The sequence below is a fragment of the Neovison vison genome, chromosome 1 (genome assembly GCF_020171115.1).
Source record: "Neovison vison isolate M4711 chromosome 1, ASM_NN_V1, whole genome shotgun sequence".
In the NCBI taxonomy this organism is placed as follows: Eukaryota; Metazoa; Chordata; class Mammalia; order Carnivora; family Mustelidae; genus Neogale; species Neogale vison.
Window position 1 is genome coordinate 123,313,568 of NC_058091.1, and position 21,822 is coordinate 123,335,389.

The 21,822-nt window shown below is 40.9% G+C and overlaps 1 protein-coding gene across 1 annotated transcript in view; it reads left to right on the forward strand.

Annotated features, from left to right (window-relative positions):
• DUSP22 (dual specificity phosphatase 22) overlaps positions 1-20,441 on the forward strand; it is an 86,967-nt gene extending 66,526 nt beyond the window's left edge. Inside the window, exon 8 of the mRNA XM_044257761.1 lies at positions 20,222-20,441. Within this exon, the coding sequence (XP_044113696.1) occupies positions 20,222-20,286 (65 nt within the window). The 3' untranslated portion in view covers positions 20,287-20,441. The remainder of the gene's footprint in view (positions 1-20,221) is intronic.
• The last annotated feature ends 1,381 nt before the right edge of the window (positions 20,442-21,822 follow it).

The window sequence follows — 21,822 nt, forward strand, 5'->3', positions numbered from 1 at the left end:
TGCAGCAAAGCACAATGGCTAGTGAAGCCAGAACCTCTCTTTGGTTGCTTCCAACCCCCCACACACCCCTTTCTCCCTGGGGAGTTTGATTGGGGCCCCATCAGTGGAGTTGGCAGTTAGGAAAATTGACAATTACAGAGTGGGTCATAAGGACTAGTATAGGTGCTCCTGGTGCTATGTGGCAGGGGAAGGGAAGAGAAAAACCATTCCAGTTTCAGGGTGAGGAAGGCAGTGTTCAGGGAAGGCATCTTGGAAAAAGTAATACCTAATTTGAGACTTCAAGCTTAAGAGCTAAAATTAGTTGGGCATGGTGGGAGGAAGGGGAGTCCAGGCAGAGACCCAGCATGTGTGTTAACATGGTGGCATAAGGGAGCACAGTGCACTGGGATGACCCTGAGACACTCTGTGTGACTAAAGCAAGAACCAAGGAGTGGGCACTGTTAGTAAGTGATACAGACAAAACTGCACACACAAGCAAGGGCCCTGTCAGCCAGGTTGATACCATTGCTTAGTATCTGTATATATATTAGTATTCAGTAATTGGTTTACTTCTTATACTAGCCCTTGGAGCTAATCAAGCTCAGAGGTCATGCCCTGCCAGCTTCCCACAGGGCTGATTTCTGAGCTTAGAACCTCACAAGAAGCATGCATTCCATTATGCAGATGTAATGAGTAGAGGTGGGGGCTGGCTGAACTTGCTAGAGCAAGCAGGTACCATGGTTGGTTGGTGTGTAGGTGAAGAATGGAGGATCCATATTGGAGGCCAGTCGGGACAGCTGTTATAGTCATCCAGGTGATGGAAGATGATGCCCTGAACAGGGTCATGGTGATGGAGATGAAGAGGGACCAAGAAGGCAAATAGATTTGGGCTTGAGGGAGTTTGGGAAGAGAGAAGCAAATGCGCTCAGTACTGGATTGAATGTGGGGGACTATGGGTTTTGTGGCCTTTACACTCTGGAATCTTGCTTCCAACACAATGGTCCTTTATGTCAACATCCTCCTTTCCTTTGATGTCGGTGTGTGGGCTCTGAAATATCAAGGTTAGATTTAAGGGGACTGCCAGACCTGGGGCCTCCAAGGACAATCATCCCAGCTTTGCAGATTAGGTCAAATTTATCCATGCACCCAGGACAGGCTCCCAGGAACTAGATTCATAACAATGTGGAACTCAAATGTCCAATTTTATAATTTATTGTGAAAGATAAAAAAAAAAAGTAGCTTTATGAAAACCAATTTTATTCACTAGGCTATCTCTCTTTCATTGTGAGGATTTTGGAGGAAGCCAAATTAATCATTAGGCATTGTCTTATGAGATGGACATGGAGCTAAGAGCCTTGGCAGGAGGTGGGGGATAATCCTGATCTGGTGTGCCCCATAATCAGATTGATATTCCCATAACATACTTAAGTGGTATTTCTACCAGGCTCCTGTTTTGCTCCCTGAGGTTACCTTTCCAGGGTCTAGTGGACCATCAAGTTTATGTACTCTCTCTGCCCAAGGTGATCTTGGACTTAAATCAAGTTTTTAGAGCACCTTCATTTTTAAAAAAATTTTATTTTGTTTTTTTCGGTGTTCCAAGATTCATTGTTCATGCACCACACCCAGTGCTCCTTGCAATACTAGAGCACCTTCATTAACCTTGGTTATCCTTATGTGTCTTCAATAGCATTTATGCTTTTCTGTGGGGATAGGTTCCCACTAGTGGCTTTTTTTCTTATTTATTGGGTGCCTATTCTTTCTAGTTTCTGCCTTAGCGGGGAACCTCACTTCCAACTTCTGGGTCTGTTTTGTGTTCCTCTTGCATAGAGACGGCTTATAAAATCTGGTGATTTGTGTGCATGTGTGTGTGTGTCTGTGTGTGTGTGTGTCTGTGTGTGTGTGCACATACACCTGTGTCTTATGTTTTTATTAGTTTTAGAGAAATCCTTAGCTTTCAGGGGAGTCATGTGTGCAACATCAAGGGTAACTTGAGCTCGGGTACCTTAAATGGCAGGTACTTGGGGCACCCAAAGAAATGTCAGAGCCCATATTGCACAACTAGAGCTAGTCACGAAGGGCTGCTCTGCACACCAGTATCCAGTCATAAAAATAGGGAACACACTAAAAATCAAAACCCTGTGATCCCACACTAGATGACTCCTCCCATCCTGACCCTAAGTTATTAATAATTTTATTAAGAATGTGCTTTCAACATGCTTACATTTATATATGTACTTAACAAGAAATCACCAAGACTTCAGAGGGAAGTTCTTCTTCCCTTTCCTTTTTATTGCCCAGAGAAAGAGAGAAACTACAAAGAAGGAGGGGGGAAAAAGCTGCATTTGACTTGTCACTGGAGGCTTGAGCATATCAATCATTCACTTCTTAGAATTTAGTAGGGTCTCCTGAGGCCTTGGGCTCATTGAGACTGTCATGGACTTGGATGCATGTAATGCACTGGCCACATTTCATCATGCAGACTGATCTTGACACTTTGCTCTTGTTTTCCTATCCCCACTCTAGATCTTGAGACCTGTCACTGCAGTAACAGGACATAATTAGTTCAGGCAGTACCAAAATTAGTAATCAAAATTAGTATCTATTTTGCAGCTAAGGCTTAACCACCTAATAAGCATCCGACTAAATGTTGCAAGTGCTGTGCCTGTGTCTCTTTCCATCAGGGGAAAGAACTGCCAGTCCGTTTTTGAACATCTGCAAGTTTAGGTTTATTTTGGCTCTGGATATCTATGCAAACTGTTGATCAGGAGTTAGTAATTTGCAGTTAATTTTCCTGAAGTTTCCAGTTCACTTATTAGAGTCTGGTGTCAAAAGAGCTATTTTAGCAGGTGACTGAAATTACTAGGCAGTTCAACATTCTGAGTGTGATGTTGACTAGTTAGAGGTGGGGTTAGGAGATATATTGAATGGGATTGTTCCTGAGCACATCCTTTATTCAAAGACCTACTTAAGAAAACTAGATAGGAGCCAGAGGTAAAAAAAATAAAATAAAACTTTGATTTTTGTGGGGTTAACAATTTCTTCTAGAAATAATGTAGTTTATGCTGATCACACCATTTGTCTATTTGCCCAACTTGACCCAAGGAGGCCTCATTACAGTGGCCTTCCCGTTTAGCTTCTCAGTCTTCCAGGACACATATCAGTGACAAGCAAATATGTCATGAATGGAACATTGCCATCAACATGGTGTTGGTCCCTCTCTCCCCTTCAAGTCTGTTGATCGATCACCAAGTGCTTTGCCCTCAGCCTCTTGTGCCCTTCACCAGAAGTGGCCAAACCAGCACAAACAGGAACCATACTTTCTGGTGAGCAGGTTTGCCTTTTGTTTGTTGGCTATGGGTTTCCCCAAGGCATTGATATGGAGCCTTTTTGGAAAATAAAAATCAAAAACCCTCACATGTGCACTAAAGAAATGTCACCTTCTGCTTTGCAAAGGGTGTGCCCTTCAAGGCAAGAGACCCAAGTAGCACCGAGCTTCCTCAGAATGGGAGTCCCTAGAGAAGTTTGTCATGTGTCAGGGGTCAGATGTTTGGATTCTCCTTGGTTTGTGTTAAGCCACACTGATGTGGTGGCAGAGAGAAAGGCAGGAAGGTGTGAAAGGAGAGGACCATTTCTCAACTGTTTGCAGAAGCCTTCATGAATCTCCCAAAATCAGGTGCATCCCAGAGGTGTACTGAAGATGTGGGCTCAAGCCCATTTCATGCCTTGATAATTCACTATCCTACAGCAGACAGGCCTATTTTCTGCTTTGCCAGAACCCCTTCCCATCATCTTCCACCTTCCAAGAGCAGAAAGGCACAGGTCCTGATAGAGTAGGTTGGAGGAGATGAGAGGCCAAGGTCTCTCTGGTGACCAGGCAGCCACCATACTCACAGGCCAGACAGGCCTGACTAAGGTCCGTTTTAATCCCCATTCTCTGGAATACCTTGGGGAAGTCCCAGAGGAGGCAACCCACTCATGTGGGGAACTTCTTCTAAGACTGGAGTAAAGAAGCTCTGTAGAAGAGATGAGCAGAGCTAGAGGACACCATGTGTCTTGGCACAGTGATATGCCCAGAGACAGCCTCATAGCCTTCCTGGGTAGCATTTTATGTGTCTAGAAAGGCCTTTCTAATTGTGAAGAGCTCCCATGTAGGTTACAAGACAATCAGCCTCTTGATGGTCAACAGTTATTCAGCACTTAATGTGGGAGAGAAGCTGGCATTGAGACTTTTTCTTGAAATCTCTTCTGACAACAATCTTATGGGATAGATTTTACTATGGGAGAAACTAAGTTCTAGAGAACTTGAGCATTACCCAGTCTCAGGGCCAGAAAGTGACCAAGTGAGGATTGTAATCCAAGGAATCTGGCTCAGGTGTCCCTAAATGTCACTACTTCTTTCAAAATGCCACTACCCCTGGGAGGCTAAGCTAATAAAATGCTAACAGTCATGTGTACTCATGTTCAAGTTTTTTTCTGAAGGTGGGTTTATGTTAGATTAGAGGCCGAGTGGGAAGATTAAGGTGGAAGATAGGTAAGTATAGTTAAATAGGCACATGAGAAAGGCATTTCTTTTTTCTTTCCATCAAAGCCTGGCCATTGTGTGTACACTATTGCTGCCACACATACCTCTGACTGAGTATTTCTGATTTAGCCTAGAGTAGCAGGCAGAGTACTGAGATACCCTAGGGCTCCAGGAGGCCCTTTGCAAGAATATAGAATGGCCCATGTGTGTACAGGAAAAGGAAAGAGAGTGCTGGTACTTTAAGCAGATGGTATTCTGTCCTTGATGTGCCATCATTATACAAATAGAGGAACCTCAGTGAAGTTTTTTCAAGAAGCTCAGGGATTTGCTGCCACCTAAGTCAAATAACTCACATGGAAATATTCATCAAGGACAGAGACGTGGAAAGCAACAGTAGATGTCAAAGCAACCAGAGACTGACAGGACCTCCTTCCAACCCCTGGGGCTGAGGGCCAGGGCTGAGAAATGGAGTTACTAGAGTCAAGTAAAAAGTGAGCCATGCAGGGGTGCCTGAGCAGGGCAGGTCTTTAAGAAGTAAGGGAGACTTGGAGGAAGCAGAGTAGAAGTTTCCCATCTATTATCCTCTTGTCCTATCTCCCTGTACCTAATGGGAAGCTGGCCAGCAGAGGATTTTGCATGCTATGTCCATGGGGGACAGAACAGTGTGATTACTGTACAATAGGCAGCCCTGGTGCTCAGCCGGGAGTAGGGCGGAGACACAGTGATAGGATGGAGGAAGTGCCACAAGCTTCCAAGAAGTATCTAAGTGTCAACAAGCTGATACTAAAAGTGGGTATGAGTGGGGAGCCTGGGTTCTCCTACACACTTTGTCCTGAAGTATGCTATCTGGAGCTTGGCCTGTGACTCACTGCTTTCATCTTTAGAAAGCTTTTAGAAGCATCCATGTCTGCCAGTATGCCCCTGCTGATCTGTGCTTTCCTATGGCCTCTCTGGAGAAATGACACCCTCAACATTAAGGCCATCAGCCATGACATTTGAGCCTCTGCTACAAATTGTGCTCATGTGAGAGGTCCCTACCCCCTGTACTGAAGCCCATGAAGAGGAGGGAGGATAGTTTGCAGTGCCTCAATCATTACATATTGCCTGCGGCTCACTGGGAAAACTATGTCATGAGATGCTTACAGAGTTAGCACTATGTGCCATGAGGGAAAGGACAAATTAGGCAGGGCAGCCTTGCCTTCAGATTTTGAGCTGGAGAGAGCCTTGTGTATATTCACAAATATTCTGTGAACAAATGTGGAGCACAGAATCATGAATGCAGGCCATGGAGAGTGTCCTGCTGGGCATGGAAAACTTGGAAGAAGAGTGAAGGACATCCTGGGCAGAGGGTGACATGCAAGCAAAGGCACAAACAGGAGTGAACAGAGTGTACTTGGAGTCCAGGACCTGTCTTGGAGAAGATGACTATGAGGGGGGTGAAGGTTGGAAAGTAAAATGGCTAATCTTGTCCTGAACTGTAAACTGTGGGCAGATATGGGTGGGCCTTGGATTGATTTGGGCCCATCAGAATGGGCTGGAAGCAGGAAGGTAGAGCAGTTAGGAAGGAAACAGGCTCATGTGGACTCATGTGGACCAGATGCCCCATGGGACCTCTCCAAAGATGAATCTACCAAGTGAGGCAACATAGATAATGACCATCTTGAAGTAGTGACAGACAGTGCTGGTTTGCTTTCTCCAGAAGCAGAAACAGAGTTAGGGTTACAAAAGATTATTGGTGACAGGAGGGCAGGAGGCTTATGGGCCAGTGGAGCTGTCAGGCTATAGGATAGTCCCACCTTCTCTCCACCAGAGGAGCCTAAGGGCAGGCATGACTGATTGCCCCAGAAGAATGGCCTGAGCTGCCAAGCAAGGGAGCCCTGAGAGGCCAGAACTCAGTGACACTTACCATGCTTGCAGGGAAAGACAGCCTGACACTCTCCAGGGACACCTGGTGCTAAAGTGCAGCCTTGCAGAGATACTTCTCCCCAGTGTCGCACACAGCAGGGCTACCCAGAATACACCCAAACTCCAGTGTTGGAGCCTCCAATGTAGCTTGGTCAATTGGGTGTCTCTGGCAACTAGAAGCCCTCTCCCCTTGTTTCCTCCCCATGCCTCCTCTCCCTTTCTCCCCTTGTCCTCCTCTCTGTCCTCCTGTCCCATTCTCACTCCTCCCTCATTTCTCTCTCCTCAGTTCTCAGGTTAGAGCTGGTTGTCGAGGAAGCCTGAAAGCAACACCAGGAGTTAAGGGATTGCAAGTGTCCCTCCTCACAATGATTGCAGCCTCAGTAGCCACCAGAGATTTATTGAAAAAAAAACAAAATTTTTTAAAGGTTTTATTTGTTTATTTGACAGAGAGAGAGAGATCACAAGTAGGCAGAGAGCCAGGCAAAGAAAGAGGGGAAAGCAGGCTCCCTGCTGAGCAGAGAGCCCGATGCGGGACTCAATCCCAGGACCCTGAGATCATGACCTGAGCTGAAGGCAGAGGCTTGAACCCACTGAGCCACCCAGGCACCCCTGAAAAAAACAAATTTTAATAACAAGTAACTAAAAGATAATCTGTCTTTTATTACCAGCCAGATCCAGCAGTCTTAAACCATTCCAGTGATAAAATATATCTACCCCTCCCAAAAAAATTATTTTATTGGTCTAAGTTCTTTTTTTTAAAGATCTTATTTATTTTAGAAAGAGAGAGAACAGGGGGAAGAGCAGAGGGAAAGGGACAAGCAGACTTTCCACTGACCACAGAGCCTGATTTGGGACTTGATCCTATGACCCCCGAGATCATGATCTGAGCCAAAACTGGGAGTCCAAGCCTTAACTGACTGAGCCACCCAGGTCCCCTGTTGATCTAAGTTCCAAGTCTAAACAATGTATGCATAAGCTTAAAATGTCCATGTTTTTATTATATCCTTTATTAACAGCATGTTCTGTATGGAAGTAAATGTGGAGAACTCCCAGTTAATGGGCGGGACTGGGATATAGGGAATCAGCTTCTCTATTATTTTGGGGGGGGGTTTGTTTGTTTTTTCTTTTCTAATAAATTCAGAAAGATCTGGAATCCAAACTGTGATAATTGCATTTCTGCACTTGCAGAGTAGATTTGACATACCCAAGGATGTTACATGCAGTCCCTTTAGTCTGGCATTCTGAGTGGCCACTTGGATTTTTGCTTGTCCTTACAATTTTTTGATTGCAGACATATTAGAAGACCACCAGAATTGGCCCCAAAGAAATACAGATGTGCTATTTATGGAATTTGATGTGAAATGTCTTCTTTTTTTGCATCTCTCCCAATCTTATCTTTTTGTTTAACACCTTTCTTAACTACTTGTATGTGGAGCACAGAATCATGAATGCAGGCCATGGAGAGTGTCCTGCTGGGCATGGAAAGCAATTTTTCAAAATCAAAATAAAGCAAGTATTCTATGATCCATGAAGAGTGAAGATCAATTGACAAATCTAACATAAGGAGAAGTTTTGTTTTGACGAAGTCATCGATAAATTTGAGGAGGCTCAAAAACAAATTGTAATTACTCCTTAATGTCACAGACCAACATCTAGGTATATATGTTTCCCCCATTTTTCAACATATACATTGTTGTAACTAAAAAGTATTCATACATGGCTTTTTCATTTTACTGTGATATTTCTGTTTTTATTTATTGACATAACCAATATAAAATTCAATAAAAGAACATTTTTACAGCATGCATAAAATGTCCCTTATTATTCTTTTTTCATTCCATGATCACTACTTATAACAGAGTATCGGGTGTCAAATGCACAAGTATGCTTCTAAGTTCACAAGGTCCTTCTTGAAAAACAATACACATTTTTATGTGCTTCACTTTTCTTCATTCTGTATCAGTCCTCTCTCCTTAAGCAATAATGGAGGCCCTGAAAACCTGTATGATTTCAAAGAGCCTGTGTCAGTGGGTGCCCTGCTCCCTATTCTTTTTTTTTTTTTCCTTATTTATTTATTTATTTATTTTCAGCATAACAGTATTCATTATTTTTTCACCACACCCAGTGCTCCATGCAATCCTACCCCTCTATAATACCCACCACCTGTACCCCGACCTCCCACCTCCCGCCCCTTCAAACCCCTCAGATTGTTTTTCAGAGCCTGTTCCTTATTCTAATTTACTTTTAACACATATCCTACCACCTAAGATTTGGCTAACTGTTTCCATTTTATTTCCCATGTAGAGACAGCAGTGAAAAGATAATGAAAATTCTCCAGCTTTTCACATGTTTCTTTGATTTTTTCTGTGTTCTGTCTTCAAAGATAATTAAAGATTACTGTGGTTATTTTTGAGGACACTGGGTGAGAAAGCTGTCTTATTTTCCCTGTGCTATTCTCCTGTGGGTATTCCTTCCATTAAGAGGCTCATTATAAGAAATTCTACATTTCAGAAGAGGTTAATGGAGACTAAAGTTTCCCCTTTTCTCTTTGTCAAAGAATGCCCATTTGTGTGTCTTTAAATTGCCACTTCCCTTAATATGTTTCATAGAGTCAGATATAAAATAATCCCATGTATATAATTTATTAAGATTACTTCTATTGCAAAAATCACAGTACACATCTTTAAAAAAAGATTTATTTGAGAGACAATGAGCACAAACTGGGGGAGGGATGAGTCAGTAGGAGAAGCTAGCTCCCCGCCAAGCAGGGAGCCTGAGATGGGGCTCTATCCCAGGACCCTGAGATCATGACCTGAGCTAAAGGCAGACACTTAACCGGCGGAGCCACCCAGGCACCCCACCCCCATGTTTGCTGATGGGACCTAATTTAAATATTTGTGAAGTTTTGATGACCCCGAGTCATAAAATTTGTCCTTCCCCTGTGCTGAAAATCATTAAGTCCATTTCTCTAACATAAAGTATAGGCCTCTGCCAATGGACCTTCAGCTTCTTGAAGACAGGGCCTGGTGCATAGTAGGTGCTCATATTCTGTTCTACCATGAACTCTTGTTCAAATAACTGATCCTGTAGTTTTCTCTGCTCCTCCCAGCCTTGCCTGTTGTCAGAGCCTTTTGTGGCCTTGCTTTATTTAGGTGGTTGCTACACTCCTTGGGTCAGCAAGCATGGCTTCAGCCCCTGATCCCCTGACCCCGCTGCAGCCAAGAGTCCCCTGACTCCCCTCTCTGCCCTACAGCTCCAGAACTCCAGGGCACCAAAATCTGTGCTTTCACTCCTGCAACTTTTCTCCTGTTTCCTTGCCAATGTGCCTCCTTGGAGCCACATGCTTGCTATCTCTTATGTTCTGGACCAGCAATCTGTGAATAAAAAGCCTCTCTGTTCACTGAGTCCTTCCTGCCCACCAACCCAATTTTTAAGAAATGTACTTGGGACCTTCTTTGCCTCTTTGGGAATTGCAGAAATGCGAGCACTCTGTGGAATGGACAGGACCTGGTTTAGCACCTGGAGCTTCAGAATTTTCCCTACATGTTGACATCATTTGTTTCTGAGCCTTTCTTTAAAAAAAAATAAGAATAAAATCAAATGTTTGAGAATTCAGTCTTAGTCTCTTAAAATTTCTTATTATCAAGGCCTTCGCACCAGCCTCCTAATCTATTGCTATTTTGCATTTTAAACAAATAGGCTAGCATATTCATTTCCTTTTTTGTGTGTTTAAGTCAATCAATCCAAAATTTTGACAGCCCCACCGTGCGTGCAGCAATGGGTCAGACTCCTGCCCAGCTGAGCCTACATGTCTACTCAAGAGGATTGAAGACTGCCTTTGGGTGCAGATGAAAGGGTCTCCTTGTGTGAATTGCTTCTGCAGCCTCAACCAGAGTCCATCCATACTTTGCTGGCTTCACATATCTTCTTGTGGCTTTGATTTTTAAATTACTATATATTTCTTAGACTATCATTGACCTTGTCACCTTTCACTCAAATCCAGGCAGTTACTATCTGATAGTCTTATTCTGTTTCCTGGATTTCTTCATTCACTGCCTTTCTCACAATTTACACTCATTTCTCAGAAGAGTTTGATGCTGATTGTTTGCTGTGAAACTAGCTCTGAACAAAGTTCACAGTACCAGTTGAAATGGCTGTTTAAAGCAACTTTTTAGAGATACACAGTGTCTGTTACTGGAATCCCACCTCTCTAGAAAAGATGTGAGCTAACATCGCTAACATCGAACAACGCGATTGATGAGCAGGGTCCCCAGGGAGACTTCAGATTCAGATCTGAAGTGTCTTTCATACAGTGCTATGCATGAACAGTATCCAGGTATATATGTCTGTTTCAGTTTACAACATCTTTTCAGGTTTCTTGAGCAAAAGTTTAGACTCTCAATTTTCTGTCCAATAGCTTCTTTCTGAGATTATGAAAATTTGCCCCCCCACCCAAATAAAAGAAAAATTACTTTTATTCAATCTTATAATGCTTTGTATTTTCCACCTAGGAAGTACTTCACATATATTAATTCATTTTCCCAACAAATCTATGGGATTACCAGCATCCATATTTAGGGGCTAACTAGCAGATCCAGATCTAGATGGAACTCAGTTCTGACTCTTAGTCCAGTGCTCTTTGCACTACACCATGTTGGAACCAATGGACGAGCTCTTCATCTGAGCAAAACACAAAGATAACCTGCCAAAATAATTTAGAAACAAAGATTGAGGCAACTTTATCATATGACATAGTTGGTTCTCAATGGATTGATTTATGAATTAATGCAGAAACGAATAGTAAAAGAGGCCACAGTTAACTAGACTATGAGGGAATGTTGTCTTTACATGATACATTTATGCAAGACAATTCCTTTTCTCAAGGACTTTAATCTGATCTTATCTTTGAAGTGTATGGATTTGAACTGGTTTTGTAGGATCCATTGAAGAAGTCTGGACAAGCCAGTGGGTGACATCTAGATTAGGAGGGGCAGCAGATAGAGATGGGGTCTGTCTGGGAGCACTGCTGGAAAAGCAAAGAAAAACCAAGCTATAAGAACTGAGAAAGACAAAAGTGTGGAAAAGAAGCAAGGAGCAAAGCCAAAGCTGTACAGGAGTGGGAGTGAGGGAGTGTGGCCCAAGAACTGAGCAAACAGCAGGGAATTTGATCCAGATCAGGAGCAGGTGCTCACACAGAAGGAGTACCCATGTGCTCCTGGGACTCTGTGAGGGGGAGTGAAGGGTTGGTCACCATCTATAGTTAGACATCAAATGTGTAGTTACACTTTTTAAGAAATATAATTCTGGACCACTGACAGCTATTCAGTTTAATATCAAATCATCAGCTATAATTAATATACCATTAAGACCACAGAGTTGGGGCACCTGGGTGGCTCAGTTGGTTAAGCATCTGACTCTTGGTTTCAGCGCAGGTCACAATATCTGGGTCCAGGGATCCAGCCCCACATTAGGAATCCATGCTCAGCAGAGAGTCTGCTTGAGGATTCTCTCCTCCTCCAAAAAAATGTTTGGTTCTTCTCTAGCAATGTCACTCCTCCCGCTGCCCCTCCCCAAACTCATGCTCTCTCTCGCTCTCTCTCTCTCCTTCTCAAATAAATAAATTAATTTTTTAAAAAAGTCCATAGAGTCAATGTCCTCTTGTCCAGAGGTAAAAATTGTCTTGCCCTAAAACTTTTCCTAAACAAAAACAAAACACCCCAAAAAACTTCTGAGTTCCACAGAAAAGAGTCAACTTTTTCCAAAGAAAAGTTTGAGTAGGAGAAGAAGCAATGGGGTAACTGAAAAGTGGTTAATGGCAACCATTTTGAGAGACAATGAGTAAATATTTTAAACAACAATGATTAAGTATAATGGTGAATATATCTCTGACTCTCTTAGCTAAGGTAAACATAGTCAAGATGTTGAAATAATACCCCTACACTTTGGTTCTATAAGTTTAAAACTCTAAGGTTGAAAAGCAGAATACTATTATGTTCTTTGGAAGTAAAAGACAACTTCATATTTCAGAAAATAACCTAACTTATACCACTTAGGTAACTAAGATTCTATTTTGTCCAAATAATATGTTTTTTTACCTGATTATGGAGCATGGCAACTGTCAATACATGGAAAGAAAATTTTTCAAAATTACTTGATGTTTATATTTATTTATTAACAAAAAAAGTAGTATTTCAGGTGAAAAAAAATGTTTGGTTCTTTTCTAGCAATGTCACTTTTTCCTTAGTTCCATATTTTAGGAGATGCTTAATTTTAAAATGTGTTTGTTACCTGAATCCTGCTTAGCAAAATTGTTTGTACATTTCACAGACTATGTGTGGGGGCAAGTACTGTTCTCCTGATAATATTTCAGTGCCTGTTATCATAGCTGATCAGCAAAAATCAAAGAGAATGTTCTACATGACATTTTCTAGGAAATTGGTGGGATTTAATCAGGTAGATCAGCATCCTTCCTGCTCTCAGACTCCAGTTTGTAAATTGAGCCTAATTAGAATTATTTATTGTTTCAAATACTTTTCTTGAAATGTTGGCAAGCATCATGGTTGGACATATGGCCTTCCTGGCTGCCTTCTTGCTCAGGTTGAATATGATGTCTCTGGTTTACTAGCCCTGAATCATAGGGGCAGAATTTCTCAGAATTGTAATGTTCTGTAACATAGCATACATAGAGTTGTTAAAAGAAGAAAGTATCTTTTGTGGTGTGGCCTTTGGGGGAAATTTAAATTATTGAAATTATCTCTTCCCTTTCATGATCCCATAGTTTCTAGGTGAATGGGGGGATGGGTGGGGAGGATTAATTTATTGTCAATACCTTCCTTTATGCAAAAAATTTGCCAGATTAAAGTCTTGGGATAACCATCCAGAAGGCCCAATTCTAACCCATTTCTCTCTTTTCTTAGCTCCATCAAAGCTGAAGATTCTAGAAATTTCAAGTGCTGCCTCTCTTAAAGTTGTATATTTGGCCAAGTTAATATTTTTAACTTGACAGGGAAGGTTCCCCCCCACCTTTGCTAACACCCCAGACAAGTCATGAACCCCCTAAAAATGACTAGACCTCTAAGCAAAGAATGCATATTTTATACAGTAAATAATTTAAACAGCAACTGGACATTCTCCAAGAAGACATGTGCTGTCCTTTTACAATAAGTGAGTCCCCAGAATTTCTTTGAATAGCAACGACAGCTGTCATTTAATGCATACCAAAGAAGAGTGTTTGTTTGTTTGTTTGTTTGTTTTACTGTGGCAGAGATTTGAATGGGCAACAGGGAGATTCTGGGTGGTTTCAGACCTTTCTACACTTCATATATCATGTCACACTAGGCATGTTTCATCATGAATGTGAATTATTTTAGATGCTAACAGAAATCATAGAATGTCTTGTAAGACAAACCCCTAATAATCACCCTGTCTTCTTTCTTGCCATGTTGAACATGGGTGACCATGCATACACTTTATTTTCCATAGAAAGATACACACCAGAACTAATTAAACAGCCCGTTGAGTTGCATCAGGTGCTAACAGACGTTGCAGCTGTCTGGCCAGCAAAATATTGTGGCTTGCTCTAACGGTCATTTAGGTTTATAGAATGTGGGGAATCTGATCTCTCTGTTTTTAGGTGACTACTTCCCATAGTTAAAGGAAATTTATGGAATTGGGTTTTCCTCATGTTTTCTCTTCTTCTGCAATATATTTTATCCTCCTATTTTTCCATTTAAAAAAGAACAACTTTATTGAGATCAAGTTTACAAGCCATAAATTCATCCATCTGAAATATGCAATTCAGTGATTTTTAGTACACCTACCAAGTTGTGCAGCCATAATCCAGATTCAGAACATTTTTGTCATCCCAGGAAGATCCTTCATGACCATTTGCAGTTAACTCATTCTCACCCACAACAATGACAGCTTCTAAGCTACTGTCTATCTCTGTAGATTTGCCTTTGCAATATATTTCACATAAATGGGATCATACAATGTAGTCTTCTTTGTCTGGCTTCCTTCACCTAGCGTACAGTTTTGGCATAGCAAGTATTAGTGTTTCTTTCATGTTTATTGAATAACCTGGTTTGTCCTTTATTGGAGTTGAGGGCTAATCATTGGTAGATTGGACCAGTGGTTTGACACTGGGCTAACTGGGGGTTATCTGGAGGCATTTCTGATTGTCATCCATTGAAATGGGGGCTGATACTGGCACCTGATAGAAAGAGGTCAGTGATGCTGCTAGGCAGCCTGCAGTGCACAGGGCAGCCCCCACGACACAGAATTACCACAGTGTCAGTGGTGCTGAGATTGAGAATCCTAGAGTTAAATGTCACTGAATTTTCATTTATCATCAGGCTACATGTATACAACCAAATGTTGCATGATGGAAACCCTCCCTTTGATGTACATTACATGTCTTTGTATTAGGGTTCTGTTTGTCTAATTTTTATGTATGTTTAAAATATTAACTCATTTGTGAAACAGATGATGATGATGATGATGATTTTACCATTTAGGAAAACTCTAAAACCTTCTAAAGTCTTATTTGGTAGGTTGCACTGAACAAGAAAAGAAGAGTACACAATTCTTGTTTCCTGGTTGAGATCTCAATACAATCTGTTTGTGATAATTTAACAACAAAAAATAAGCAAGTGGTGATGACTTATACGACATAAATTCCCAGGAAGCTGCAGGAACTATTGGAAGGTTCATAATTAATAATTAATAATTAATAATTAAATTATTAAAAGGCATTTAATAAAGTACATTGTCTACTTAACAACAAATTGCACCATCATTTTTGTGACATCACCACCAATGTTACGCTCTCAAGTTATATTTTGTCAGTTCAGCTCCAGAATTTTGAATCTACTGTGTTATTCTTAATCTTGATTCATAGGGGCAGAGATAAAAAGAAAACAGATCTGAAAAAACAAAAATAAAGGGTTCTTATCACGAGCATTTGGTGCATAAAACCCCTCTTGGGAATAAGAAGAAATTAGCCAGAATTAAAATATTTTGTTTCATCTGAGACCAGGGACTCACTGACTGCTTGATTTTTTTTTCTCTAGGGTAGTTGAGATGCCAAGAGGAGGAATTCTATCTCTTAGGTCTTTTGAGTTTTGTATGATGATGAATTAGAAACAAAGTACTCTGTTTGGAGCTTGACAACATAAAAGGAGACTGATGTGACATGAGTCAGTAAACCATACTTGGCAGAGAGTACCTTTGGGAATTAAACAAATAAACAGTGGAGTCTTAGCTTCCCTGGGCAACTTCTCCTCACTCTGACCCCTCTTTTGTTCCAGTGAGCAGTTCCACCTCAGTCCTGCCAGATGCAGGCAGGGACAGAGAAGGGCAAGGAGGTGGACGACTGGGAGTAGGTATGCTGGGAGAGGAGAGAGGGAGCAGAAGGGAGTCTTCTGGCAGCTCCTCTACATTTTAATGCCCTTTAATATCTGAGTATCATTAGCACCTTCTGTTTACACTAATAGTAAATCACATCAGAAATATGTGGTGGAAGTAAACTGAGGCAATATACATCCATATACAAACACATGTACATACATAAAACATGCACACATAATACATGCACACACATGTATACACACAGCTGCACACACAACATGCCTGTAGAGACATGCACAAATGCATGCATATATGTGTTAACATATAAAACATACAATATATACATACACACATGTGTGCATACATACATGTATTACTCAGAATTGCCATAAGCACTCTGTACACATTTATTCATCACCGCCAGATAGATTTTATGTATCTGTGTTATATTATAGTAAAGGATACTTACCCTGTGAGAGGTTTAGTAATTTGCTTAGAGCCACACAGCTGGTAGTACAGCCAGGATTGAAAGCAAGTTTTCTCATATAGGAAATGTCTATACCTTTCTTTTGATTTTGTTGTGGATTTAAAATTGCTCTAAAAAAGTACAGTTTGTTAAAAAAAAAAAAGTTATAACTTCTCATGGCAGTGTCCCAGCTCAGTCATTCCAAGACAGATGATTCAACTGAGTGATCAAATGACCTACCTGGATTTGAAGTTCAAGAATATGATAAACCTTAGTCTGTGTGTGTGTGCACATGAATGTGTGTTTCTTAAAATAAAACTAGAGGTTTGTTAAGCGAAATAAGAAAATTATCATTTGATCTCAATGATAATGTGAAATTTGAGAAAAAAGGCAGAGGATCATAGTGGAAGAAAGGAGAAAATGAAACAAGTAGAGTTTTTTCCTAAGGATAAAAATGACATACGCTAATTACTGAAATAGTATATATGTATATGAAATAAAAGAAAAGAGTAAAAAATTTTCTTCATTTCTTCACCTAGAGATAAGCAATCTTAACATCTCTTGAACATTTCTTTCTCTGGGTAGGTAGAGAGACAGGTACACAGATATGTACACGCATAGATAGATAAATAGATGGTAGAGTTTTATATAAATGATATAGTAGAGATATTTTTTTACAGCAGATGTTTTTACCCCCAAAAGTATAGGGTGACAGTTCTTGTTAATATGTCTAATTCTATATTATCATTACAAAACCCACACTGATTGATAACTATAATCTACTTGATTTATATTCTCTCCTTTTTTAAGCCCTATTGTGAAGTTGGAGCAAGACAGAAAGATCTCAAGTGGCCAACAATGGGGCAAAGGATGCTTTTGAGAAAGGAATCAAGCCAGCACCATCTGCATGAAACAAACCTTTACCAAGTCAAAACCTCTTGATTTCTTATTACTCAAATTTGTAGAGCTTCCTTCAGCCTAAACTCTTTAAGCCTGGGTAAACCTGCTAACAACTAGATTTGCACTAATGCAAACGTTTGACACCAAAACTAATACAGTGAATACTTAGGAACATCTACTATATACCATGCTATCCCATGAGCATGTTTTCCATTCTACAGAGAAGCTCAGAAAGACTCTTGCCTCAGCTGGAGACTCAGTCATTTCTCTGACCTGCTCTCCTTCATTCTAGAAAGGATTCCAAGATCTTATGCTTGACCTCCTTGCTTGCATCAATGTGTTTCTACTCTGTGCTAAATCCTGGGAAGACAGATTCTCTTTTTTTGGTCATTGAGATTGCAGCCAATTTTTTCAGTGTTATTCATTTTACTCAACAAGTATTAACTGAACATCTACTATATACCATTCAGTCTTCTAGGTCAGCATACCTCAGCAAACAAGACAAACATGGTTGCTCATGAGAGGTGAAAGGTCAATTTCCGGGGCCTAGGTGGTAGAGTCGGTTAAGAGTCCAGCTCTTTGTTTTGGCTCAGTTCTAATCTCAGGGTCATGAGATTAAGCTCCAAGTTGGACTCCAGGCTCAGTGCAGAGTCTCCTAGAGATTTTCTCTCTCTCAAATAAATAAAATAAAATCTTTAAAAAAGAAAGTCAATCTCCACAAAAGGAAATTAGGCTGTGTAGGGGGCTGGTATGTACAGCACTCCCCTGCACACCCTCACACAATAGTTTTACAAGTCGAGTGATTTTCTCCTTAAGATTATTTTTCAGAAGTGCTATCTGGGGTCATGGATCTGCGTATTTAAACACTCTTCAGAAATACCAGATCAAATTGTATTTCACACAGTAGAGTAGAATACTAGATTATGGCTTTCCCTTTAACTTCTCTCTGTGTCTCAAGGATAGGAAATGTAAGTGAAGTCCTCCTCCCCTAATTTAACTTAAAAAAAAAAAAAACTATTCCAGAGATAAGTATTTTAATTTCCAATGATGGGAGAAGGGAAGTGTTCTTAGAATTATTTATGTTCATCTCTCTCCAGAACTGATTAATGGACGCAGCTCTCAGAATCTCAGAGAGGAGCAGTTGTTGTTTGTTGTTCTTACTATTCCCCTTAAGAATGTGACTGCTCTTCCATTGGGGGCTACTCTGTGCCCCCTGGAAAACTAAAAAAATCTCTAGGAGCCAGAAAATCTCAGTTCAGCAGGAAATGGTTGCTTTTTAGAACTTTACTCCTAAGCATCTTCCCCCGCTCTATCTTGACAGTAGTTCCCCTTTCCTCAGTACCTCCCTCCTCTTTTTAAGCCTAACTTCTGTGATATCTTTCTCATTCTTAGGTCCTCTTTGGAGACACTCATTTTTTAAATAAGATGATTTCAATTACTATTATTTTTATTTTTTTTAATTTTTAAGGTAGATTTATTTATTTATTTGACAGAGAGGGAGAGAGAGAGAAAGCAAGCACAAGCAGGGGGAGCTGGAGAGGGAGAAGTGGGCTCCCAGCTCAGCAGGGAGCTGATGCTGGGAGGGATCCCAGGACCCCGGGATCATGACCTGAACTGAAGGCAGACACTTAACCAACTGAGCCACCCAGGCACCCTATAAATTACTATTATTTTTTAAATGGTGTTCCAGAAATGTTTATCCCAACTTTGGAGACATACCATGACCTGAAGTGCAACCAGGAGGGAAAAGTGACGTCAATTGTAGATGGTGCAATATTGTCAAGTCATCCAATGCTTGGCAGACTGGCTTCCTGCACCTCAAAATGAGAGAACATGCTCTTTTGTATTTATATACTGTCTCCTCCACTGAAAAAGCACAAATATTTTGACAAGGGTTTTTTTAACCCATACAGTACTATCATTAGGAAGAAGAAGTACTTTTATTGGTCCTGAAGGGAGAGTAGGTCTATTTCATTTTTTACTCCATCACAGAGAGCAGGATGACGGCTAGAGGAAGATCGTATCACCAACTTGTCAAGGGTTTTATAAGCCTCATGTCATTCAGGGTCATATTAGCACTGATATTTCCATTCTCAGTCTGTTGGGAAATTTGGTCAGCTCACATAATTAGAAATTGTGTAGCCAGGACTCAAACTGAATGTGGCAGCCCCGTCGGCATGTTTTTGACCCTGCCACATAGTGCATAGGAGCCAAAGTGCTATAAGGTGTGAGGCAAAAATGCCCTATGATTTCATGCCTTGTCCTGGAGCCAGGATAAGGCCAACAGGAATCCAAAGAGATCAGTGTAGTGTACAGGTCCGCATGGCCCCCTGTGACATGCGCTCTGTGGGTAGGACCACACTGACAGCTTCAGAGGGAGCACTTGCCCCACCCTTGCTAAGCTCTCATGTAAATGTCTCAGAGGAGTTGCTAAGAAAGTCTGGATTCTGAACTTTTAACGGAATGGAGCTAAGGAGCAGGGCTGTCAGCCACTTGGGGTCCCTGAGCTTTACTGGAAAATCCTAAGCCATCTAATAAGATGATCTACAAGAACTACAAAATAAATAAAAATATAAAAATATTTTTAAAATGTAAAATACACAAAGTACAATCTAGTAAATAGCCAGGTTACTACTATAAGAATTGGTAATTTACTATTTTGTCATATTTACTTTTTACTATAAAAGAAAATATTATGAATATAATTTTTATAACCTTTAAAAACAAGCAAAAATTTTAATCTTTTCTTCACACATGGACACATAAAGGCTAGAAATAATTAAGAGAATGAGGGGCCCAGATCACAGTTGTAGTGGCCTCCAGGGGAGGGTCTAGGGGTAGGACTGAGGTGAAAGAAACTGCAATTTAGATGGCTCCCCATGAAGCCAGTATGTTCATGGAGATGTGTGGCACTCTCCTTCCCAGGACAGTGAGATTCACTTGGAAACCACAAGGTCTGTAGGTAATTTCTGGGAAGTTCATCTGGCATTTGTTATAGTCCTTCAGCTGCCTAGGAGGGCTGTGTGGCCCCTGGGCAATGGGATGTGTGTGGGACAATTTGACAGAGTCTGGTGGCCATAAACATGTTCCCTTGTCAATAGCTTGCAGGTTGCCAGCTTCCCTCCTGGAACATGTTGCTGTCCCTGAAGTATGCTGTACATCCTAGATCTTCCTTGATTCTGAGTGAACTGATGCCTCAGGGTGGCCTGCTTCTTTTTCATCGGAGAAGCCTGCCTCAAAGAATGGCAACTAAGCCTCATCTCCTCTAGGACTTAACTCCTTATCCCCTGAACCCTCCCTGCTTCCCCACCACCTCCTTTGTTGCACCCACAGAACTTCATCCTTTAGGAACTTACTGGCATTTCACATGTCACACTGTATTATGCAGTGTGTGTGCATGTGTGAAAGCCCCTTGAGGCTGGGGTTGGTGTCTTACTCATCTCAGCACCCCCAGCTTCCAACATGTTGCCTGGCATAAGTGTTATCAAATGAATCATACATTTAATGAGTGTAAGACTGGGGTGAGTCTAAGCCAGTGTACTTCAAATTTTTACATAATGCATCTCTGTCGAGGGAGAAAAAGCTTGAGCTCACACTCCTCATCCCCTGGGATAGGATTGAAATCACTAGCTAATATCTTAGAGTAAAATATATATCTAGTATGAAGTTCAATGTTAATGACAAAGGATGGAAATATATTGTATTCATTTACTTGAGTTTCTGTAACCAACTACCACAGACTTGGTGGCTTAAACAATAAACATTTATTTCTCATGTTTCTGGAATTTAGGAAACCTAAGATCAAGGCACCAGCAGATTTCATATCTGGTGAGAACCCTCTTTCTGGCTTTACTGTGTCTTCACATGATACAAGGTGCTAGAGTCTTTTGTGAGATACTAATCCCATTCATGAGACTCTTAAATGTGGCAGGTTGATTTCTCGTCAGATCTTGTCTTATTAGTACCTAATGTTTTGGGTTTTTTTTGCTTTACTCAAAGTTTATTGATTTAAATGGTAATCACATCTAAAAATTACCTTCACAGCCAACATTAAGGTGGGCATTTAGCCAAAAATAGGGTACCATAGTCCAGCCAGATTGACACAAAAAATTAATCCTCACAGTATTATCAATATTATTAATTAACCTAATTCAGCACTAAAAAAAATAAGCTATCAAATCAAGAAAAGACATAGAAGAAATTTCAATGCATATTACCAATTAATATTATTATTAAGTTAATATTATTCCAATTTTGGGGTGCCTGGGTGGCTCAGTGTTTGTTTGTTTTTTTTCCAATTTATTTATTTTCAGAAAAACATTATTCATTATTTTTTCACCACACCCAGTGCTCCATGCAAGCCGTGCCCTCTATAATACCCACAACCTGGTACCCCAACCTCCCACCCCACCGCCACTTCAAACCCCTCAGATTGTTTTTCAGAGTCCATAGTCTCTCATGGTTCACCTCCCCTTCCAATTTACCCAAATTCCCTTCTCCTCTCTAACACCCCTTGTCCTCCATGCTATTTGTTATGCTCCACAAATAAGTGAAACCATATGATAATTGACTCTCTCTGCTTGACTTATTTCACTCAGCATAATCTCTTCCAGTCCCGTCCATGTTGCTACAAAAGTTGGGTATTCATCCTTTCTGATGGAGGCATAATACTCCATAGTGTATATGGACCACATCTTCCTTA